Source organism: Dermacentor albipictus, chromosome 2, assembly GCF_038994185.2.
Source record: "Dermacentor albipictus isolate Rhodes 1998 colony chromosome 2, USDA_Dalb.pri_finalv2, whole genome shotgun sequence".
Classification (NCBI taxonomy): domain Eukaryota; kingdom Metazoa; phylum Arthropoda; class Arachnida; order Ixodida; family Ixodidae; genus Dermacentor; species Dermacentor albipictus.
Genome location: NC_091822.1, coordinates 147,077,932 through 147,098,643, shown reverse-complemented (window position 1 = coordinate 147,098,643; position 20,712 = coordinate 147,077,932). Strand labels below are relative to the sequence as shown.

General features: G+C 48.1%; 1 protein-coding gene across 7 annotated transcripts in view; it reads right to left on the bottom strand.

Moving 5' to 3' along the window:
- LOC135904617 (sterile alpha motif domain-containing protein 11-like) overlaps positions 1-20,712 on the bottom strand; it is a 523,025-nt gene that overhangs the window by 266,133 nt on the left and 236,180 nt on the right. For all 7 annotated transcript variants that reach the window (XM_070534069.1, XM_070534065.1, XM_070534066.1 and 4 more), the window contains exon 3: positions 1,316-1,479. In XM_070534069.1, the coding sequence (XP_070390170.1) occupies positions 1,316-1,479 (164 nt within the window). The remainder of the gene's footprint in view (positions 1-1,315; positions 1,480-20,712) is intronic.

The following is a 20,712-nucleotide window of genomic DNA, read 5'->3' as shown; positions in this document are numbered from 1 at the left end:
AGCCGACCGGGCAGCGTCGTCCGCACTGTCATTTCCTGAAATTCCACAGTGACCCGGTATCCACTGGTAGATGATGTTGTGTCCCTTGTTGATTGCGTGATGGTGGAGTAGTCGGATGTCTGCGACTAGTTGCTCATTAGGTCCATGGTTGAAAGGGGACATCAGACACTGAAGAGCTGCCTTTGAGTCACATAAGATGGACCATGAATGTGATGATTTCTGAACGATAAACTCCAGAGCAGCACGGATAGCTGCGAGTTCTGCAGCCGTCGATGATGTAATGTGAGATGTCTTGAACTTGAGGGTGACGCACTCTGTGGGAATCACCACTGCTCCAGCTGAAATATTAGAGGATACAGAACCGTCAGTGTAAACGTGGATGCGTCCTCTGTGTTGTTCATGTAGCACTGAAAGCACGGTTTGTTTGAGGGCAAAAGTTGACATCTCTGTTTTCCTTTTGATACCGGGAATAACAAGGACAGCCTGGAGTGGATGGAGGCACCACAGCGGTTGAGATGGTCGTGCTGCAGGCGTGAAGTTTGACGGTAAAGTTCCATTGTTGGCGGCAATAATCTTGCTAAACGCTGAACGAGGTCGAGCGGCAGGAAGGGAGGCGAGATGATGCGATGGAAGTCGGGCGAAGTGCCTGATATGCATCCTCAAAGTGTCGACTTGAAGATACGTGTTGATAGGGTGGTCATGCGCGATGGCTATTGTTGCTGCCGTGGACGCACATCTAGGAAGACCAAGGCAAATTCGCAGAGCTTGAGCTTGTACAGATTGGAGGGCACGGAGGTTGGTCTTGCCGGTCCCACCCAGTACAGGTAAGCTATAGCGCAGGAGACCGAGGAACAGTGCGTTATAGAGTTGGAGCATCGCACTCACAGACGCACCCCATGACTTTCCCGCATCGAATAACACATCGAAGATGTTTGTTATAGCAAACAGGCATCCAGCGGCAATCCAACTCTCGAACATCGTTGCGCAACTAAGCAGGATGTACACGTCTCGACGGAAGACGATGGCAGCCGCGTCGCAGACGGGGCATCGTGAGCTGTCCGCGGGTGTTTATAAGGGGGTCCGTTAGCGAGAGATGAAACACAATGAGCCCGCATAAACACACACGGGACCTTCTGTAACTCTTCTAAAAGCTCTTCGTGCTTAACTTTTTTATCATTTTGTGACATTTCTACGCACATAATTACGTATCTTTATTACCGTTACGGGAAAAAGGAATAGCCGTCATGGTTACAAGGTGCATGAATCTAGTCCTCGAACGAATGGGCAAAGAAAGACGGGCGTGCGGCATTCTCACCTGGGTCAAGCGCCGGCGACTGGGAAGTGTCGTTGCTGTTGTTGTGGTGGTTGGTGCTCTTCGTGAGATCGCTGCACTGCTGCAAGTAGTCCTTGGTCTTGTTGATCAGCAGCTGGTCGATGATGGACGTGAGGCGGCTCTCGCGTTTTGGCTCTGGACTCGCGCTGCGAGAGGAACACAAGAAGAGACGGCAAAAAAGGCCCGTTAGAAAAAAAAAAAAAGAAACGAAGGTCTAAGCTGAACTAGTCGATTCACGACTCTACACAGATACAGACAGCTGACTTGAAACAGAGGCAAATAAGCACCGGGGAGACGTGCAAGTGCAAGTAAACGAGCATTGTCCTCGTAAACTTGCGGCTTTCTTTTTTTCGTTTCCAGGCTACTATACTTGTTCGCCGTATAGTCACGAGAAGCAAGAAAGGCACACGGCCAACAGAGAATGTCGTGCAAAAACACCTGTGCGGCGCTCACCTTCGGCCGCATTGCATCTTTTCGATAAAAGAAAATAAATATTACACTGAAAAACGGATGAGGACCTCGAATTAGAGTCCTTTGCCCTTCGCGGAGAGAATGTCGTGCTGTACCGGGAAGTGTGAGCAAGTTGTCAAGGCATTCCGGAGAAGCCTGTGGCAACCACCGTCGCACAAGGCCTGGGAGAGCGATTACAGCGACATAGTGATTTGTTCGGCCACGTAATATAAGCCCAGCGGGTCACTGAGAGCCGTATGCGCTGTACCACTCCTGAGATATTACACTACGCACAAATCCAAGCGAAGTTCGCGGCACGCCCCTTGCCTAATATCGGTTCGTTTAGAGTTGAGAAGCCAAATCCACGTTGCAGAAACACTAAAATATTAACGGTGTTGAACTCTCTTCGTTTGTGCACCGTTTGGGAGCAAACGGTATTGCCAAGGAAAAGAACCAATTAAACGCATATCACGTGTTTAGGCGCCCGTTTGTTCCTTTCGGACTCTATGAGACACTGCGGGTCCGCATTTGACGACAGGTTATTGTCATTGAGCACCGCATAGCGGCGGGAAAGTAGATCGCGCCCATTGTCTCTATATTTATTTTTATTAAGGTGGAGACTTGCCTTAAGGCATGTAGTTTGGTATGTATTATATGTGTGTGTATTGTATGGCACATGCAAGGCGGGTTTATTGACTATCCTGCCTCCAACATAACCAAAGTGTTGTTGCGCATTCTGAGCGCTACAGCTGCGTCTTCGCTTTGCAGCCCTGATTTCTTTTTTCAGGCACAGAAAGCATCGTTATCGGTGACCATGCAAAAAAGGCGCAGAAATATCAGCGAGCAAAAAAAAAAAATGTCTCAAGATAATAATGAAAGAAAGATAAAGAAAAAAAAGAAAGAACGAACTGTGATGAAATGAAGGACCGGCTCACTTCATCGCCTGCTTCGCTCTCGTCATTTTTATTCACCCCCGGGCAGCATTAGAAGCGACCAGGCGCCTGGAGAAACCCACGCATCGACGCCGTGCGCGCATTAGCATTAATGGTTCGCCAACAGGCAGTACCTCCGGATGGACTGGCACGAACGGACAACTACAGCTCCTCACCGCGCACGGCGACGCACGGTTCGAAGCCCTATCTCCCTCTTTCTCCCTCTCGCCTACCCGCTGTTCATTTCATATTCGTGTCGTTTTCCCAACCGGCCTCTCCGCAACTGCGCACACAGCGCGGGGAAGCGACGATTCTTGTCGATTCTTCGCAAAGCATCCTGACCCCGTACACCCCCTCTTCTCACCTTACATCCCTCCTTTCGTGCGCGTCTGGGCAACGACGCTGGTTGCATCGCCGTCGTACACCCGCGTGTCGCCTCTATCTAGCAAAAAAAAAAAAAAAAAAAAAGCCTCGCTCAAAACTTCCGCTTCGAGCGCCCGACTCGTCCCGTCCGGCGGCAAACTACTCGCAACCGCTGACAACCGGCAATAAATCAATATCGATGCCTCGGCTCCCGTTCGTCACTGCACCTCCCCCCCCCCCACCCCCCACCCCCCACTGCCCCAACCTTTCCTTACCCCGCCCCTTATCTTTCCGTCGCCTTTTAAACCTCGCGCGATGCGCGCTCCGTGTTTGCCTGTTTGCTTGCACTCGTCCTCGCTTCCGGCTTGTCGCTGTTGCCACGTTCGATCGAACGCTGTCTCCACCATTCGCGTTCTACGTGCCGGTAACTCTGTGTCGGCTGTTCGAAGCACGCCTTGTGCGGGCACTTGCCTCGATAAAAGCGCCCAACGCCGTCGCAGCGTGAACTGAGAGAAAGAGAGGACGGGTGGTGGTGGTGAAAACTTTCATTCAACAGAGAAAGGTTTAGCTAGATTTCGTTCAGTTTCCTACCCAACACATGGGAACGGGGAGGGGCGCGAAGTGAAGAGAGAAAGAAGACGGGAGTAGAAATCAATCACGGGCACTACAGACAAGGCGTAAGCATGCCTATATGAAGTCGTGCCTTCAAATTCGTTGCCTTCGGGCACAGTCAACCACAAAAGTTTGCGGGCCCACGGGATCTCATAAAACGTCAAATTCCCGAGCAACCTGTAAAAGCATCCGGCGAAACCCGACATACGTTGTTCGCATATACAATAGCAGCGGCTGGAAATGCGAACACCACGCTGAGTTGTGAGGCTGCCGAGATATTAGGCTTTTTCTCAGATTCCTTGGTCCCTAAAGTTTTGTGGGCGACTGTACTGCAGAAGCGCTCGTTTGGCTTTCCGGGCTGTTGAAAGATAGGACCAGGCTTCAAGGGGCGTAGCTTCAGTAAAATGCCGATCAGGTAATCTGCTCAAAGCAAAACGGTGAATCTGGCGTTGTTTGGGCGCTCTGATTGAACCCGTGGACTAGCTGGGTCGGTTAAGATGCGGCAGCACGTTGCTGTGGCGATGGCTTGCCTTTACCGACAGATATTCGCTTGACGTCATCGAAGCCCACCATTCTCCGACTGTCTACAGGCTTCACGACTACCTAGAAGCTAACATTCTAAAAACTCTGCGTTCAATCTCAGTCGGCTTGTCCAAAAGCTGCGCGGGAGCTGTTGAGAGGACAGCAAACACGGCGCCTCTGACGTCGTTTGCGCTCAGAGCCAAACCGGAACGGTCTCCACAAGTTCGGAGAGCTTCGCAGATCCCAAGAAGGATACCGCAGCGGTAAAATCATTAGCTCATCCGGCGGATTCCAAGCGGCACTGCTATCATAAACAAAACTTTAAGTGCGAAACGAGTACAATTTTGAGTTCGGTAGCGACGTGCATATAAACACACCTTCGGGAGTGTACCCCCTAGCCCCCAATTTTTGTTCGCGCTGAAAAGACTGCAATCTGGCCGACCTCATTCGCGACGGAGACGCAGCCCGACTCGCCGCAACCAGGATCGGAGAGGTTTGTTGTCGGGTCAAATAAAAGAGGGAACTGCGCGGGTACAGGGCTCGATTTGAGCGCCCGCTTCGACAACAAGTTTCCGGATACCGTGCACGGGCGATGCTCATCGGGTATGCCTCGTGTTCCTTCGGCGCTACGAAAAGCCCGACCGCATCGCGGGCAAGCAGGCGGCAGAGAGATATCGCGCAAACGCAGGACGATGGCGGTCATCTAACGTGCGGTATCTTGACCCCGTATATATGAAGATTTTATTTTCTTCGGGGCTCCTATAGCCTCCATTTCTCACGGGCTTGCTCAAGTATATCTAAATATGGAAAGCAAGAATAGCCAGGACATTCAGTCTCCCCCCCCCCCCCTTTTTTTTTTACGGCTTCGTTTCGCGGCTTATCACCGGGCTACTACGCCGCTTCGGTTTGGCCGCGCATTCGATGTCGCGCCAAGATGCGTTCGTGTAAGGAGCTCAATCGCCCAAAACACTCGAGCGTTTCCCTTCCTCATTAAAGAGGACGACACGGGGCTTCCCTGTCACATGCCGAAAGCTAAGCTATAGCAGACCCGAAGGAACAGACGCACTCATACAAAGGGTCAAAGGGTCGAGGTGACCACATTCCTGAGGATCGCATCGCTGCGGCCAAGCATAAGATACGCGCGACGGTCATTTCTGCTTCCTTCCAGACGGCCTGATGCCTGCTCGTGTGTAGATAAATGCCACTGGACATTTAGAAGGAGAATGACCGGACAGCGGGAAAAAGAGATCGAGGTGATATAAAGGCACGGGGAAGTATATATAGTACACCATCGATGACTCGCTGCTCCGTTGAATCAAATTATGGTGGACTCGACAGAGCGCGCGATCAAGCTTTCTTTAAAGCACGCGGAAGTGCCTCGACCTCAACTGCGGAGCAAAGCACGTTGAACGCGGTGACATCTCGCTTTAATGATGTCGCGCCTGATCTAGATGTTTCTTTTATTTGTAGATAGATAGAATAAACTTTATTTTCCAACGGATCTTTAGCGTATGAGGAGCCACGGGGTCCTTCAGCGGTGGGCTAGTGAGGTCCCAGTACGCAGATGACTAGTCATACGTAAAATGAAACTTTGCTTGCCGGTGCTGGTGGGCCATACCACAAAGCCCATGCTGCCCAACGCGGATATGCTTTACACCGAGACATGCTTAAGGACATTTCGCACTGTAAGGCAGGCACCCGTGTTTAAAGTTAATTGTTGTTGTCGTTGTTGTTTACATGTTGAACACATAGAATAATTGCCTATTGAAAAGCAGGCTCACACAACGTCATCAATAACAAACCCACTTGGCAATGAGAGAAGAAATTAAAAAAAACGAAGGTTGGAAAAAGTAAACGCAATCGAGAAAAAGCACTAAACACACTACGATAGTATCCGTGTCATGTAGTCATGGGACTTCCCAATGGCGGATTTCGTGTTCAGCGATGTGATTCCGTGCATCTTACAAGTACAAGGTTACGAATGACTGACAATTGGGATAAACGCGGGTACGGCTTCTTTTGGATTGCTCAAAAAATTGTGTCAATCTGCGCCCCCCAAAATCTTATTACACTTGAGTTGTTCGTAGGAGCAGGTGACAGACAGTCGTGATGTTTACAGTCGCGTGCAATATGAGCTGCAATACGGTCACGATGGTAAAAGGGACCTCCATTTGTGCACAGCGGCGCAGACACAGAGGAATTTCCTCGGATAAATGCCAGTAACTCACACTGTGTTTACGTCTCCAATTTTTCGTTGCCTCCATGCAGTCTTAGGGACCCTTCGCCCACGGGCACCGTGTTTCAGCTCGCATTGCACGCGACTGTCAGAATCAGAATTAGAATCGGTTTTTATTGAGATCATTAGAATGATTACAAGTTGTTAATATTCAGAAGGAGGTCCCGAAGTCAAAGACTGCAATGGGACCTCCTTTACAAAGTAAACGTAATAAAGCAAAACTACAGCAGCTTCAACAGATTGCTAACATAGAAAAATTACAGGTCTTAGAGTGAATAGCATGACTGAAGAATTACATATGCATAAATGTCATGAAAAAAAAAGCGCTGTAACACAATCTCGTTGACAACTGATAAAGTAACTGCGTAGATGACGTGACGAACACAGTATAATTTGTTAACTCGTATGTATATGTGAGGCAGAAACAGAAACCTAACGGTATGGCAATGAAAATGCTGATAGCGAAGGCGGCCTGCTATAGTTGAACAGCACTTGCGAACGAGAAGATCTGTGAATTCCATGCCTGTTTGTCGGTGTTGGTTGGCAAGGGCGGCCTTTACGAGCGCTATGGCCGAGCAGAACGCCCCTGGGAAATATCGGACGGAGGTACTTTACAAATACCTTTTTTTTTTCTTCTCGGCCTCGCGGTGCATAAGCGATACGATTACTCATTGACAACGAACGGCATTCCCTTCTAAAGCGCCGAATTCGGCGCATCAAACGCCTCGGTGCCAGTAGTGCCGACAGGTGGGGAGGGAGGGGTGAAGGAGGAGACGGTACTGAGTAAATGGGCGTCCAAAACCGTTCGGCTAGTCCCATGGGCTGCGCACTTCCTAGAGATTCCTGCATATTCGCCTCACACCTCGTCCGCTGCCTCTCGACCGGACAGACGTGGCCCGTAAATTTCCTCCACGCACGCAAGGTTCGCCTCTGCGACTCTCTCTCTCTCTCTCTGCGTGGTGGCGGCGATGTCCTTGCCAGGTGCGATCGCTCGGGGCTGTAGGCGCGCCGAAACACCCAAGTACGTATCCCGCGGTTCTTTCTTGTAACCGCTGCAGCATCGTTTATAACGAACATTCCTCTTTTCCGTTGCCTGCGCATAGCTTTCTTTCTTTCTCTTTTCGTTTTTAGGTGCATAAATGCAAGGGGCCACGACATTCCACGCCGCAAGAACCTTGTGCCTGTATCTATGTGCTTCAGTTTTTTGAGGGCCACCTGAGCACCAGCTCTCGTGACAACAGCTCCGTGATGCATGAATTTTTATTTAGCACACGGTTGGTTGTGCGTGAGACAAACTTAACCTCCGGCTCTGAATTGATTTACTGCTACAGCAGCAGGCTCGCGCAGCCTGACACATAAACAGCCCGACGTCTCAAGAACAAATTCTCTATGCCCGTGTACGCAACGTCGCCTTCGTGCTTCACAGTATTGCTCGTCATGGCCTCCGAAATACGTGCACAGACGTGCCCCACAACTCCCAGAGTCTACGTGACCGCCATGCACCGAATTTTTCGCTAGCCAAACGCGAATGGTGAGCGATAACTTAATGATTAGCGAGTCCGACACTGAATTGCACATTTCCACAGGGGCACGAGTTTGTTGCTCCGTGGCAGCGGTTGGCTTTGCTTCCCTTCGCGATCGGCTAGTCCCAGAATAGGGAAATCATGATGTATTTCCGGCAGTCACAGTCACTTCCAGCGTTTGTAGTAAACAAATATATGGCCTTCGAGATCCGCTTTCCTTACTGAGAGAAAGCCGTCGCTAGGGGCGAGATTAGGACTCCAGATATACGGCGAGGGCGAAGGCGAGGATGAAGTAGCTGGCCTCACGACGACGAATACTGTGGTATGACGACGGCGCACGAATTCAGCAGCAAACCGAACCCTCGATAACACAACAAAAATATCTACTCACAAATGTTGCACGTGTGACATGCTTTTGATAGCCATGCTTTTCTGATAGCCAAATGGGGCGTGGTATGCTGATAGCCCCAGAACAGAGCATCAGAAAAGAGCTCTAGGGCACGAACGACAATGCAAACGAAAAAAAAAATCGCTTGAGGAAAGATAAATAATTAAACGGAAGTTACATCTGATAACAAATTTCATGTCAAGGTGTGATTAAGAAGGGCATAAATATCGGGACGCGTAAAAACATAAAAGAGTCCAAAATTATTCTAACTTTTTCAGGTACTGGAGCACGTAGGTGCAGTGCCTTTGGCAGCTTTTTGAGTTTAAAGCAGTGGGCTGATAATTTAGTGTTTCGATCACTCGAAATCAGTTATTACGCGCATTTAATGAGCTTAACGGATACGCATTATTTCATTCCTCTTTCTTCGGGCCATCACGACTGAAGGACAAAATTGAAGACACCGGACCTTGCGAGAGACGTCTATGAGATTAACACTGTACTATGGAGTTGCTTATTTCTGCAATAAATTACGCCGCCTAAAGAGTTCAGTGGTTATAATTGGTTACAGTCTCTTACCTTCCTAACGTCGACCGGCGTTCATTAAACAGAAGCGCGTTCTCAAAGAGATAATCGCGACTTCATTTTTTTTTCAAAGAAGGCAACCTAATAAATTTTATCTAATCGGCCAGGGAATTCGGTAGTCTATTCTCCTCCTGCGTCCCTTGTCTTCACTGTTTCGTACGTCTTCGGCCCGATTCCACGCGATTCCATTTATTCACGTTCTTTCCACAGCCTCATCCTCGAAGCTTGAAGTTCTGCCGGGGAGCCGCAAATACCGAGTTTTCTTTAAGTATAACTAGACACATAATTAAGCGCACCAGCTACGTACCACCGCTCCCACTCTAAAATTGCGACCTAATAGAGCGAGCACCCGCGAAATTTGCGTCTGGTTCAACAGGAGAGGCCGTATTTGCATGCGTTTCTACGGTTCTCAGCACAAAGAAAGCACTATAAGAACCACGACCAACTATTCGACGGGTTCGCTCAGCGGGTATTGATCTCAACAACCGATTTCCTCATCCATCGAACTCCTTTTTAGTGTACCGATACCTCTAAGCCCCCCTCCCCCTCTCTCTCTCTTCTTTTATCCACGGCGATAAAGAACAAAATAACAGAAACCAATGTTTTTAAAACCATTAGTGCTCAAAGGGCAGCACCCAATCGTCGGCTTGCTCGTGCATTGCAGCCCATTTAACTACGCAGCGTTTATGGCGCCATCGATAGCGTGCACTTGTGCGCACGTTCGCGGTTCTCAAAGGGGTGTTCTTCGAAATACCGGGGGCCGGATCGCTCATCAATATTTCGCTTAACGGTTAACTTCCCGACGAGCGAAGACCAACAACTGCCTTCCCAATTGCGAGGCTCCCGCTTTTGACAACAGTGCGCCACGAATTTATTTTACATTATTTCTTTCCTCCCGAGGCACACATCGATTACGCGAAAAAAAAAAAAACGGACAGGAGCAGGGTGCGCTAATTGCGCGCGAGATCCCCTTTCTAATGATTCTCAATTCCCTGGACTTTTTTTTTTTTTTTCAAGCGCGACGACGCAAAGCGGATCGCGAGGGCCAGGAAGGCAGGCCGCCACATTTAACATAGCCGGAGTTTTTCGACGTGGGAAGTCGTCGCCTGCACCTAATTAATGAAAGGGGGAGGAAGGCTTGGGGGGTGGGGGGGGGGAGTGAGCGAGCTATAGGAGAACTTCGACTGGCCTTGTACACGCACTGCACGAACGACGTGCCTGCGATACTCTAATTAACGGATGAAAAAAATATTTATAAAGCAGAGGGGACAGAATTATTTTCTTTAATTTGTACTACACAGTAAGTATACGGAGAGTGGCAGTATCAGCCCCAACCGGGTATCACATCGTGTGTGCGAAAAAAAAAACATCTGATAAAGAAAGCAGCGATATAGGTAAAACGGCGTTCCATCGTAATTCGAGATCTTGCGCGTCGCCGTACGCATCACAGCGGTTCTTTCCCCGGCAGTGCGAGTATGTGTGCAGCAGAGTGCGATGGCGATCGCTCGGCGATAAATACTGCCGACGACAAGTGCCTCGGGGGGAGGGGGCTTTAGATAGAAGGATAGACGAGGAGAGAGAGAAAGAGAGAGAGATCAGGCGAGAGGTTACGGGAATGCACGCTGTGGGGGCGAGAAGATTGTAAATTCTGTTGCTCCTCGAGGCTATAGCCATGCCCACGCAGCTTGTTGGGCCTACGTGTTCTGATGACCCTAAGGTACAACAACGCAAGCAAAAAATGAAAAGAAGCAGAGACGGAAGATTAACAACGGAAGACTCATTGCCTTTGCAACGTCGCGAGCATGTAGGCTTCTTTTTTCTTTCTTTAGTACCTTTTCATTTCATTTTATTTTGTTTATTTTTGTTTTGCTTTCCGTTTTGTTCAAGTGGCGACGTATTTTATTTAGCGGGGATGCCAGAAACTAAATCCACAAGCTAAAGATCGATAAGAAATAATATACAAAACCAAAGTGCATTGATCTAGTCTGATACGAATGTGAGGTTAGAAGAGGGGAGGGTGATAATAGGGTGATATGGTGATAATGAGGTGTGGCCTGGAGATCAGAGCATGACCGAGAAAGCACGGAATCTTCGTGCCACTGGGTCAGCGCGTGGGTCGACGCCGGATTATACCAGTCTTGCTTTGCTTGCGCTACAAGGAACTAAGGAACTAAAAGCAAAGAAGAAGGGCACTTATATATATATATATATATATATATATATATATATATATATATATATATATATATATATATATATATATATATATATCCGACAAACAGCGCCGCAGCACCCACGCAGTCGATGAACGTGGTAAGAGAACGAAAGATATAAAATGAAAGATAGTATCTAACGGCGTGGGAAAAGTAACATGGACCGCTCGAATTCAGATTCCACCAACCCACGCAGTATATATATATATATATATACATATACATATATATATAGGTGGCGCGACCCAGCAATCTCTTGCGAAAGCGTTCGTTAAAGAAAAATTAATGTGGGGAAGGGTTAGGCTAAGTTTAAAAGGCGCTAGACATTCTTCTGGTTGCGTAGTATGTTAGCGGTGAGGCAGAAAGCGAAGAGGGTACTTTCACGTCGAGTCCACCGAGAAAGCAAAGCAATCTTCCAAAGAAAAGCGATGTAGCTCTCGGATGGCTGCAGAAAAGGAGAAGAGCTGAATTGCGCGAAAAAGCAGGCACGCAAGCAAGAAAACAAACTTTGCAAGCCAGACACAATTCAGCAGGCACACACAACGGCTGATGTCGCAATAAGAACGCCGAATTTGCTGTCCCAGAGTTCCAAAGACACAAACAGTGCTCCGACAACAGTCCGGCTACGAAAATATCCGCAGAATGGAAGAGTCAATGTGTACGCGACGGGTGGGCACGATTTCGACGTGGAGCGATTGCTTTTGTTTTGCCCGTTTCTTTTTTTGGTGAACGTAAAGGAATGGTGAAAGCCACACATTCGCGAGGCACAGAGAGCAGAACATTGGACACATCACTGCGTGTGTCTTTTCCAGTCCCCCCGCTCCTTTTGTCTGCTTTTTTACCCATTGTTCATGTCTTTCAGTGTGTGCACGTCAGTGCTAACGTGGCTGTCGTCGCTTGAACGCTCCCCCCACAACCACCCCTCCACCTTTCAAAATACGTTATCTGAAAGCTCGACCATACTACGAAACATTCCGACCTTTTTCCTTCGGGAATTCGCCTTCACCACCCTGCTTACTTAGTTGTCCGCCTGTTCGCTATAAACGTGAAATAAAGTAACGATAGTCAAAACGGCACCGGCAAGGGCAGGGAGACATTTCGCAAACGCCATTATACTTGCTTTTACGTCGCAAGGACCGCGGTCGTGAAGCGACACTTCTGTCATCGAACGCCTCCGCCCTGCCTCCCAGCACTGTCCTTACGTGCGTTTTATCAGTGTCTCTTTGTTTTGGTCGTTAAAGTCTTCTCCTACACCGCTTCATGGCAGTCTTCCGAGACACGTCTTCGTCCACACACTTCGTGTCCTGCAATTCCCCTGGTAGGCTTCAGTTCTTTTTTTTATTACTTACTTATTTGCTTTTCTTTTTTCTTTTGGTGCGCGTGTTCCTAGCAAGGGTCACGTCCCCCACATCTTCCCCTCTCTCCTCTTACTCTGTCCACCGTATCCAGAAAGCCACGACTACTATTCGTTTACTTCTTGCAGAAGTACGTTGCCTGCAGCATTCGTTCTATCTTTCTTTCTTTATTCCTGACTCGGGCATTCGGCCAGAGATGTACATTCGGTACCGGCGCACGAGCTCCCTCAATGGCATTGTCATTCCAAACCACCACCACCACCGCCGCCAACGCCGACATCCCTTCCAGTCGCCCCAACTCCCCCTCCACTCTCGCGCCGACTCGTTTTCCTGCACCCGAAGTCGCGTCGTGACACTTCTCCACCACCACTACCGTCAACGTCGGGGCCCGACGCCGCTGCTGCTGCTGCTGCTGCCACGGCTGCTGCAGCTCCGGATCCTTTCAGGCAGATCGACGTGTTTGGAATGACCGTCTCCTTCCGTCTGCCTGCCCTGTCTTCTGTTTTATTTTCTCTGAGCAGCGCGCTCTTTTTTGATTCGATCCATCCTGGCCCCTGCGTCTTCTCCCCCCCCCCCCCTCTTTCTTCTTCTTCTCTTTTTCTTGATCTCGGTGGGAATTCTCTTCCTTTCATTCCTCTCGTACTCCCCTTCCAACATCACTGTCCCCTCTAGGCGTTATTCCTTCAATCAGACGTCTGTCCTGACTCGACTTTGTTTTGTCTTTTCTTCTTTCCTTTGTCTTCTTTTCCACCCGTGTGCTTTACCTTGCTCGACGGCGGCTATTTACGAGTTCTCCCGCTGTTCTCGGGCTCGACGATGTCGCCCGGTCGTCTCCTTCTTGGATTCGATCCGGCCGCTATTCGATTCGATTTCCCTCCCTGCCGCAACAGAAGAGCGAATCACGAGAAAACGAAAACATGACAAAAAAAAAAAGGAAAGACGGGGGGGGGGGGAGGCATCTTAGACGGGAGTATCGCCGCAGAAGAAGAGAGAAACAAGTAATAGTATAGCAGTGGTGGTGAAACAAGGTTATACCACGAAAAGAAAACATAGAAAAGGAAATGTCAGAAAGCAAAAAACCAGAAGCGAGACGGAAGAAAGGGGTAACGCAAAAGGCAGGGTTGGAGCGAACGTCTCCCGAGAAGAACATAATCCCAGTAAAGTATAAGCAGAAAGAACAAAAAAGAAGTACGAGAGGCTCAAGAACAGTGACAATCTTTACGTGTCACGGCAAACTCTGCAGTTTTTCTTGCTCTAGCTTTTTTCGCCCGCGACGCTGCGTTGTTCGGTATTGTTTGCCTTCTTCTGCGCTTGTGTCGACCTATAGCTTCTCGCAATAGCCTCGAGACGTCGCTAGCTGCATAGTGCGCCCGTCTCTTGTTTGCTCTTGCGAAGCCTAGTTTACCATTCTTTAGCACCTGCCTTCTGGGTTCTCAGCGTATATTTGTCCTTTTCTATTGTAGTCTTTATGTTTACTTCATCTAACAGGCCTCACTATCCAAAGAGCCAGCGACAGAAACTCTCTTGATTTACCTCTTTTTTTTTCCCCTTCCGTTCTTTTCTATTCTTTCTTTCTCCCGCGTCTTCGTTACAGTCCTGAAGGAACAACTCATCTGGGACGACTCCTGCCTTCCACGTGTGACGCAGTCGTAATTGCTTCTCCGAATTCTCGTATACGTTCCGGCTGCCATTCGTGACTCTTCGTTTATATACTCTTTTTTTATTCTTCACGCAACGTGCCCTCAACAATTTTGCAGCACGCACTTCGAAGAACGGAAACTCGCCGTTTTCAATCCAAGTGTGGGATTTGAAATAGTATTTGTACACTATATTATGAAGACGAGTGCTATATAGATGAAAAAAATAAAAAAAAAATACGTAGCAAATGGCAGAGAAATTCAGGGGAAATCCGGTTGTTATTAATCGAGTTGTTATGCCAATACTCGAGTATGACGATATAGTCTGGGACCCTCACAAAAAGGCTGGTATAGGCATTATCGAAAGAGTACAAAAAAAAAAAAACTCTTAGATTTATCTACAATGCTTATGATTGGCGCATTTCAGTCACCTTTTTAAGGTTGCGATCTGGGCTCCGTACACTAGAAACTCGTCGCAAAATGCACCGTCTACAAACAATGTATAACATAGTTAACAACCACACTAAAATGAGATTTGACAACTACATGCAATTTAATAAATCGCGACCGACCAGAGGTAAGCACAATCAAACAATATTATTGCCGCATGCTAGAACAAAGGCATACGTTTCTTCCTTCCCGCCCAAGACAATTCGCAAATTGAACGCTCTTCCGCAAAGCGTGGTCAACTCAGCCACTCCAGATTCCTTCTTATCTGCAGTACAGACGTGCTTTTAATGTCATGCATTCATTGTATCTTTTGCTTGTTACATATTCTGATGTCTCTTTTATTACGCCTTTCCTATTGGCAGCAATGTGACGGCATCATCGTATTTCTTTTGTGTATTTGCATATGTTTGCCTTGCCTATTAGGTTGTCTTTTTACTTATTTTTTATCCCCTTGAGGAAAAGTTTGAAATCACGTGATGTTTGTACCACTCCTGCCTGGGCTTCCAAATGGAAGCCGGCAGTATTGTGAAATAATAATAATAGTATACATTCCGCAAGGAGAACAGGGTGCAAGGATTGAAGATGAAGAAATAGAGCGAAGAGAAAAAAATAGAGCCAGCAGCAATCACAGCCTGAATATACAAAACAGTCCGTCCGTCCATCCGTCCGCCCGTCCGTCCGTCCGTCCGTCCGTCCATCCGTTCATCTGTCCATCCGTCTGTCTGTCTATCTGATGTCCATAACGTGACGCTGTGTAAAATAGTATAGTATGGTTTTCGATTGCCTTTTTGGCCTTGCGAGTTGGAATAGTTTTCAGCTGTTAAAATTATCAGAATAGTTGGATATCCTTGAGTTAATGAAAATTACCTTCTTTTCCTTTTATTCGCTTGAGTTGCCGCACGGCATAACGTTAGTATGCAACTAAATATAAACATGAAGGCCCGTAGACACTGAGGCACGTCGACCATGAGTCATCTTCTGTGCCACTGTTCTCGCTTTGATAATCAACGTCACACTCTCCAGTGTGCCTTGAATAGACTGGATGACAGGTCATTTACCGAAGCAAAGATATTGGAAGCCTGGCCTCACAGTTCATTAGCTCAGAAAGCAGTTCGAGCGCTTTTTCACTACCTGAAGGCCACAGACTTGAGTGCCCGACTATAGACATCCTACACCTAACTTAGTGCATGTGACAGTGCGGTATAGACTCATGTTCTCTCTCTCTCTCTCGCCTATATAAGAGACACGCTAACCTCCGAATTGCGGTTACCGCTATATAAGGAGTCTCACTTCCCCTCAATACAACTTTAGAAAATTATAATAGGAAGACGTCTTATTAAATTAATCTAACGGCACTTCTGATATGTCGTACGCCTTAGTTAGTAGCCTGAAGAAAATTAACGTCATGTTGCACTGGCGAAGTGCGCAATCGTCATTATCAATGTACACTAGCCAGATTTAGTACGCATTGATAAATGCATCTACTAGATGTCTCAAAGGCTGTCTCATGTCAACTGAGGCCACCCTAAGCCTCTAAATTCTCGAATCTTCATCACGCACATTTAATCCACAACCGCCTTTCCAAGACGCTCCAGCTCCCCTAACGCTCCCCCAAAGAATATACAAAAGTTGTCCGAAAAGCAAGCAAATATATATGTTAAACTGAGAAAAGGTTGATGGTCGTGTAAAATTCTAAAATCAGTATGCTGACACAAAACAGAATTAGACGCTCGGAAATGAAACGATTGCTGAAATTGCGCAAGTAAAAGCAAGATTGCTTTGCCACATTGCACATGTGCAAGAGGTTAAGCCAACTGTTGCCGATCACAGGAAGCATTGTTGGCTTCAAAGCTCTTCTGTAGGTGGAGTTGGCTTTGAGAGCACATGCGTAGCTATCCGATCTCGTTTCTGTCGCTCTGATTTTGGTTTAATTAAATTTGTGTTCATTAATGGAAAAAAATTGTCATCCCCGCGAGTTACAAGCTACAAAGAGGATATTCCGAGTTGTCGATTAATTCGCATTCGCTCTGCGATATCTTAGCCTTCAAGGTTATACCTCTCACGGCAAAGCTATCACCTGACAAAGGCGTTGGTGCCTGGTTCGACTCCCAGACCAGCAGATTTTTTTTTCCAACTGCGAAGTTGTCTTTCTAGAGAAGCCCGCATGATTTTACTTCGCAGCTTCGTGTTACAAGTCGGCTAGATCAAGATTTTCCCTTTCGGGAATCTTCCTCCACCTTCGCGCTACAGCACAACTGATTTTCCATCTCCTCTTTATGTCATTATTTTCCACACTTTGCTCATACTGACAGGCATTGATTGTCTTTTTTTTTCCCGGTAACACTTTTTCACTGGCTAACCACCGTTTCAATGCTATTGTTCGGTGGACGACGCGCCTACACGTATCGGAAATTTCTCAGATGTTATCGCCGATTCTATTGAGAAAAAATCTTGTCTAATCAGATGATGTGCACGGAGTGAATAGTGCTGTACATTCTGGAACGTACGCGAGGACAAGTGTTTACGTAGGATTGTACGATGAGTCATGTCCAAAAATAGCCGCGCACTTGACCCTAGATGAAATTTCCACGACCGATGACTGTGCTCGCCTCTGTCATTGCGCTTTGAACGTTACCTTGTTTTTGCGGGCAAACTTCACCCAATAAAGTGCGAGATTTCGGACTCACAGTTTCATTGAGATAGCAATAGTATGGACACTCCAGGCTCATTTCTGCCATCGCCGTGAGGCTCCGCATAAATTCCAAGTGCAATAAGGTCGTCGCCGGGCGCCGTATGCTGTACGTGCGAGTGAACGCGTGCGAGGGTCAACCAACGATCGCGGCTCAACCTGCCGTCCGCAACGGCGGAAAGCGGGGAGGAAGCGCGCCGCCTTTCGTCGCGCGCAAGGCTTCAGGGGAGAGGAGAGAGTGGGGGGCTGGGCGCGTTCTGTTCCGGCAGGCCCAGGCGGCAGCGCGCCCGAGACCGGGCCGCTGTATATTGAAAGCCATCTGCGACGGGTACAGAGTCAGCGCCGCGCTACGCGTTTTCGCGACTTAGTTCGCGTTGATGCGAGCGGCTGCAGGGGGGCCGTTTAGCTCGCTGCTGCTGCCCTGTTTCCTCACTGCAGCGTTTTGACAGCGAGTTTCCGCGGTCATAGAGCGAAATGTGTTCATGTTTTCTTGTGCGCGCGTGACGGCATGGTAGCTAATTTAATTAGTATGCCTATGTTTACAAGTTCATACGGCCGATAAACCTACTAATCCTTACTTCGTATAGCTGTCCAGTAATTTGCTATCGCAATCGATGGATGCTTCGCCTTTGGGGCGAAACTGTGACTTTCTTGGCACTGTCTGGTTCTTCACTGTCACTACAATGCGGCAGTATTCTTCTCGTGCTTTGACCCTAACAAAGGCGCACTATCCTGCCCAAAGTTTACTCCCACATAGTACTCTGTAGCCACTCACTAAATCAAGAGAATACAATATATATATATATAGAAGTCTAACTGCTAGTCGATGTTACAGAAACGTACGGCGGTCTAAAAATAATCTAACGATTTCGACTTCATCATCAGTTAATGCCTTGCATTTCATCGCACTGAAGATTACTGTCATTACAATTTCGATCTGCGCAAACCACGACAAAATGTGCAGTGTAATCCAAAAGCGGCTTGTCAGCGTTGAATAACCTGGTGGTTAACAAGCCGAAAAAAAAAAACCTTACAGCTGAGGAAAAAAACAAAACAAACAGAAACAAAATAATGTTACGACAAATACTTGCATAATATCGCGCCACGAGGTTGCAATCTGTTAGCCGGAAGGGCACTTATTAATTCACAGCCTGGGCAGAAATTAGTGCATCGCTAATAGTGCTACTGGTTATAAAAAAAATAAAAAAAATCAAAGCAGAGTTTTCCCACAGTCAGCTTTATGTCACCTGGAAACGTGCCAGTCAAAGCAGTAGCGAATCCTCAACTTCTGCCTAACTCACCGAGACGCGTATTAACCCGAGGAAGTTTTGCTTTTTTGCGTACTTTTCTGCACCCGGTAGCACGCGAACACTTCCACCCGAGCTCGCCCTGTCAGAACTGCCACGCCAGCTGTCCGCCAGCCTACAGCGTATACACACGTCTCAGCGCAAACACGACGAGGCTGCCGATAAACAAAATTCGGCAGCCCGTAATTCCATCTCCCTCTCACACGTGTAACAGTCATCCACGTTCTCTCGCCCGATTTCCGCAGCCTTCACCGTCTCACCAGCCCACGCTCGAGTCCCAGTCGTGCTCCGCGCATCTTTTCCGGCAGGCACGCTAACAAACACGGGCACAGCCACAGCGGCCGCATCGAGGCGTGAAGGCGATTATTAATCTTGCTTCATCGGAGCTCAGCGCCGAGGTGCTAACAGCGAGCCAAGCTGCCGCCTCTTCTCGTACTGAAGAGCGAAGGAAATAGCGAAAGAAAGAAAGAAAGAAAGAAAGAAAGAAAGAAAGAAAGAAAGAAAGAAAGAAAGAAAGAAAGAAAGAGGAAGACAGAAGTGGAGGCCTCCAAGAACGCGCGCGGTCACCGGAAAGGTGAGATGATTATCGGCGTGCTGACCTCCGGCTCTCTCCGCGCCATACGCTGAGTCATGCAGGGAGGGCAATCTTTTCCTGCAGTCCTCGCCGTTAAGGAGCAACCACGCTACATTGAACACGCTCGCATAAGTTCATTTATTTCTTGGGTTTTTTTCTTTCTCCCAGTGCAAAGAGTGTCCGTAAGAAGCCGCATCCCACTTTATGTTGGTTTATAGTGTGCCCTTGACGCATCAATATTGCAGCACTTTGCCTACTGTGCAGTGTTCATGGTGATACCTCTGCCCGATTGAGCCATGCAGCTGAACCACCAAAGAGCAAATGAGCCTCACGCAATAGCCTTTATCCGTGTTGTTGGATTACCTAAAGGTGTCACCGCAATGTGTGATTTTCCTACATGACATGACATCTGACGAACTCGCCAACGTTCAATTTGGGACATCCGCCCATCAAACTTGTTTATCGATACTGTTTTTATTCCGATCAGGCATGCTTTATATGTTCGTAATTGTGTACCACAAACATACGCGCTGAAAAACACCATCCACAGTGCACTCACCGGAGTCACAAATAACAATGAGTGATCGCCAAAGTTTGGCCGATTATAACGGCACAATAGTAAAAGAAAATTTAAAAAAAAATGTTTGTGAAAGCATCTACTTAGAACACCGTGCAGAAGACGGTACAGCGAGAGGTGTCCCCACAGCCCTAATTGAGCGCCAGGTAGCTATTCTTTGAGACAAATGTTTGCTTCGGAATCTCACAGGCAGCTCCAGGAACCAGACACAGAGCCGTTAGCGGAAACGAGACGCCCGTTTAGATTAGACTAACTAAAGTGTGCGATCCAGAAGGGTAACCCCGCTGAAGGGTGTTTTCCGGTTTACATTAACTACTCCGTAACTATCAACAGAAAATAATAAAACAGAACGAAATAAACAGGAAGCTTAGTTAGCTCGAACCGTGGTAGAACGGTTGGCACGAATCCAGTGCGAAGCGCCGCAGAGAGCTGGGCTCGGATTGGATGTCGAGTGAGCGAGGTGGAGAGAGAGAGAGAGATAAGGAGAACGAGAAAACAAAAGGATGCCAGGTTGAGGACGGACGTCAAGGGTGCCCGGCGTTCCATGTCTCGGGTTTCGCGCAGGCGCCTAGAGAGTCAGTACCGTATGCGAATCCCAGCTGGGTTGGGGCTCCGCAGCTGCGAGCCAGCGTTCAGGTCTGCATTGCGTGCTCGGCAACGACCTGCGAGCTAGAGAGCGAGAGAAGTCCTGCCGCTTCCGCGTTTGCCTCGCCGGACACGTAAAAAAAAAAAAAAATACCCCTTTCTTTCCGGCCAATTCGAACCAGACACCTCACCTCGCTTCCTGTGAGAGAAAGGGTACCCGCACCTTTCGCGTCACCAGCTCAACGTCCACTTGTGCTGCTGCTGCTCATATGTTTGTACTTGCGAGGGGCAGAACACTTCGTCGACGTCACTCACACTCGCCTCCCCGCCCTCCCCCTCCTCTGCTCGCCTTTCTCTCCGTCTTGTCCCACATCCTTTGGTTAT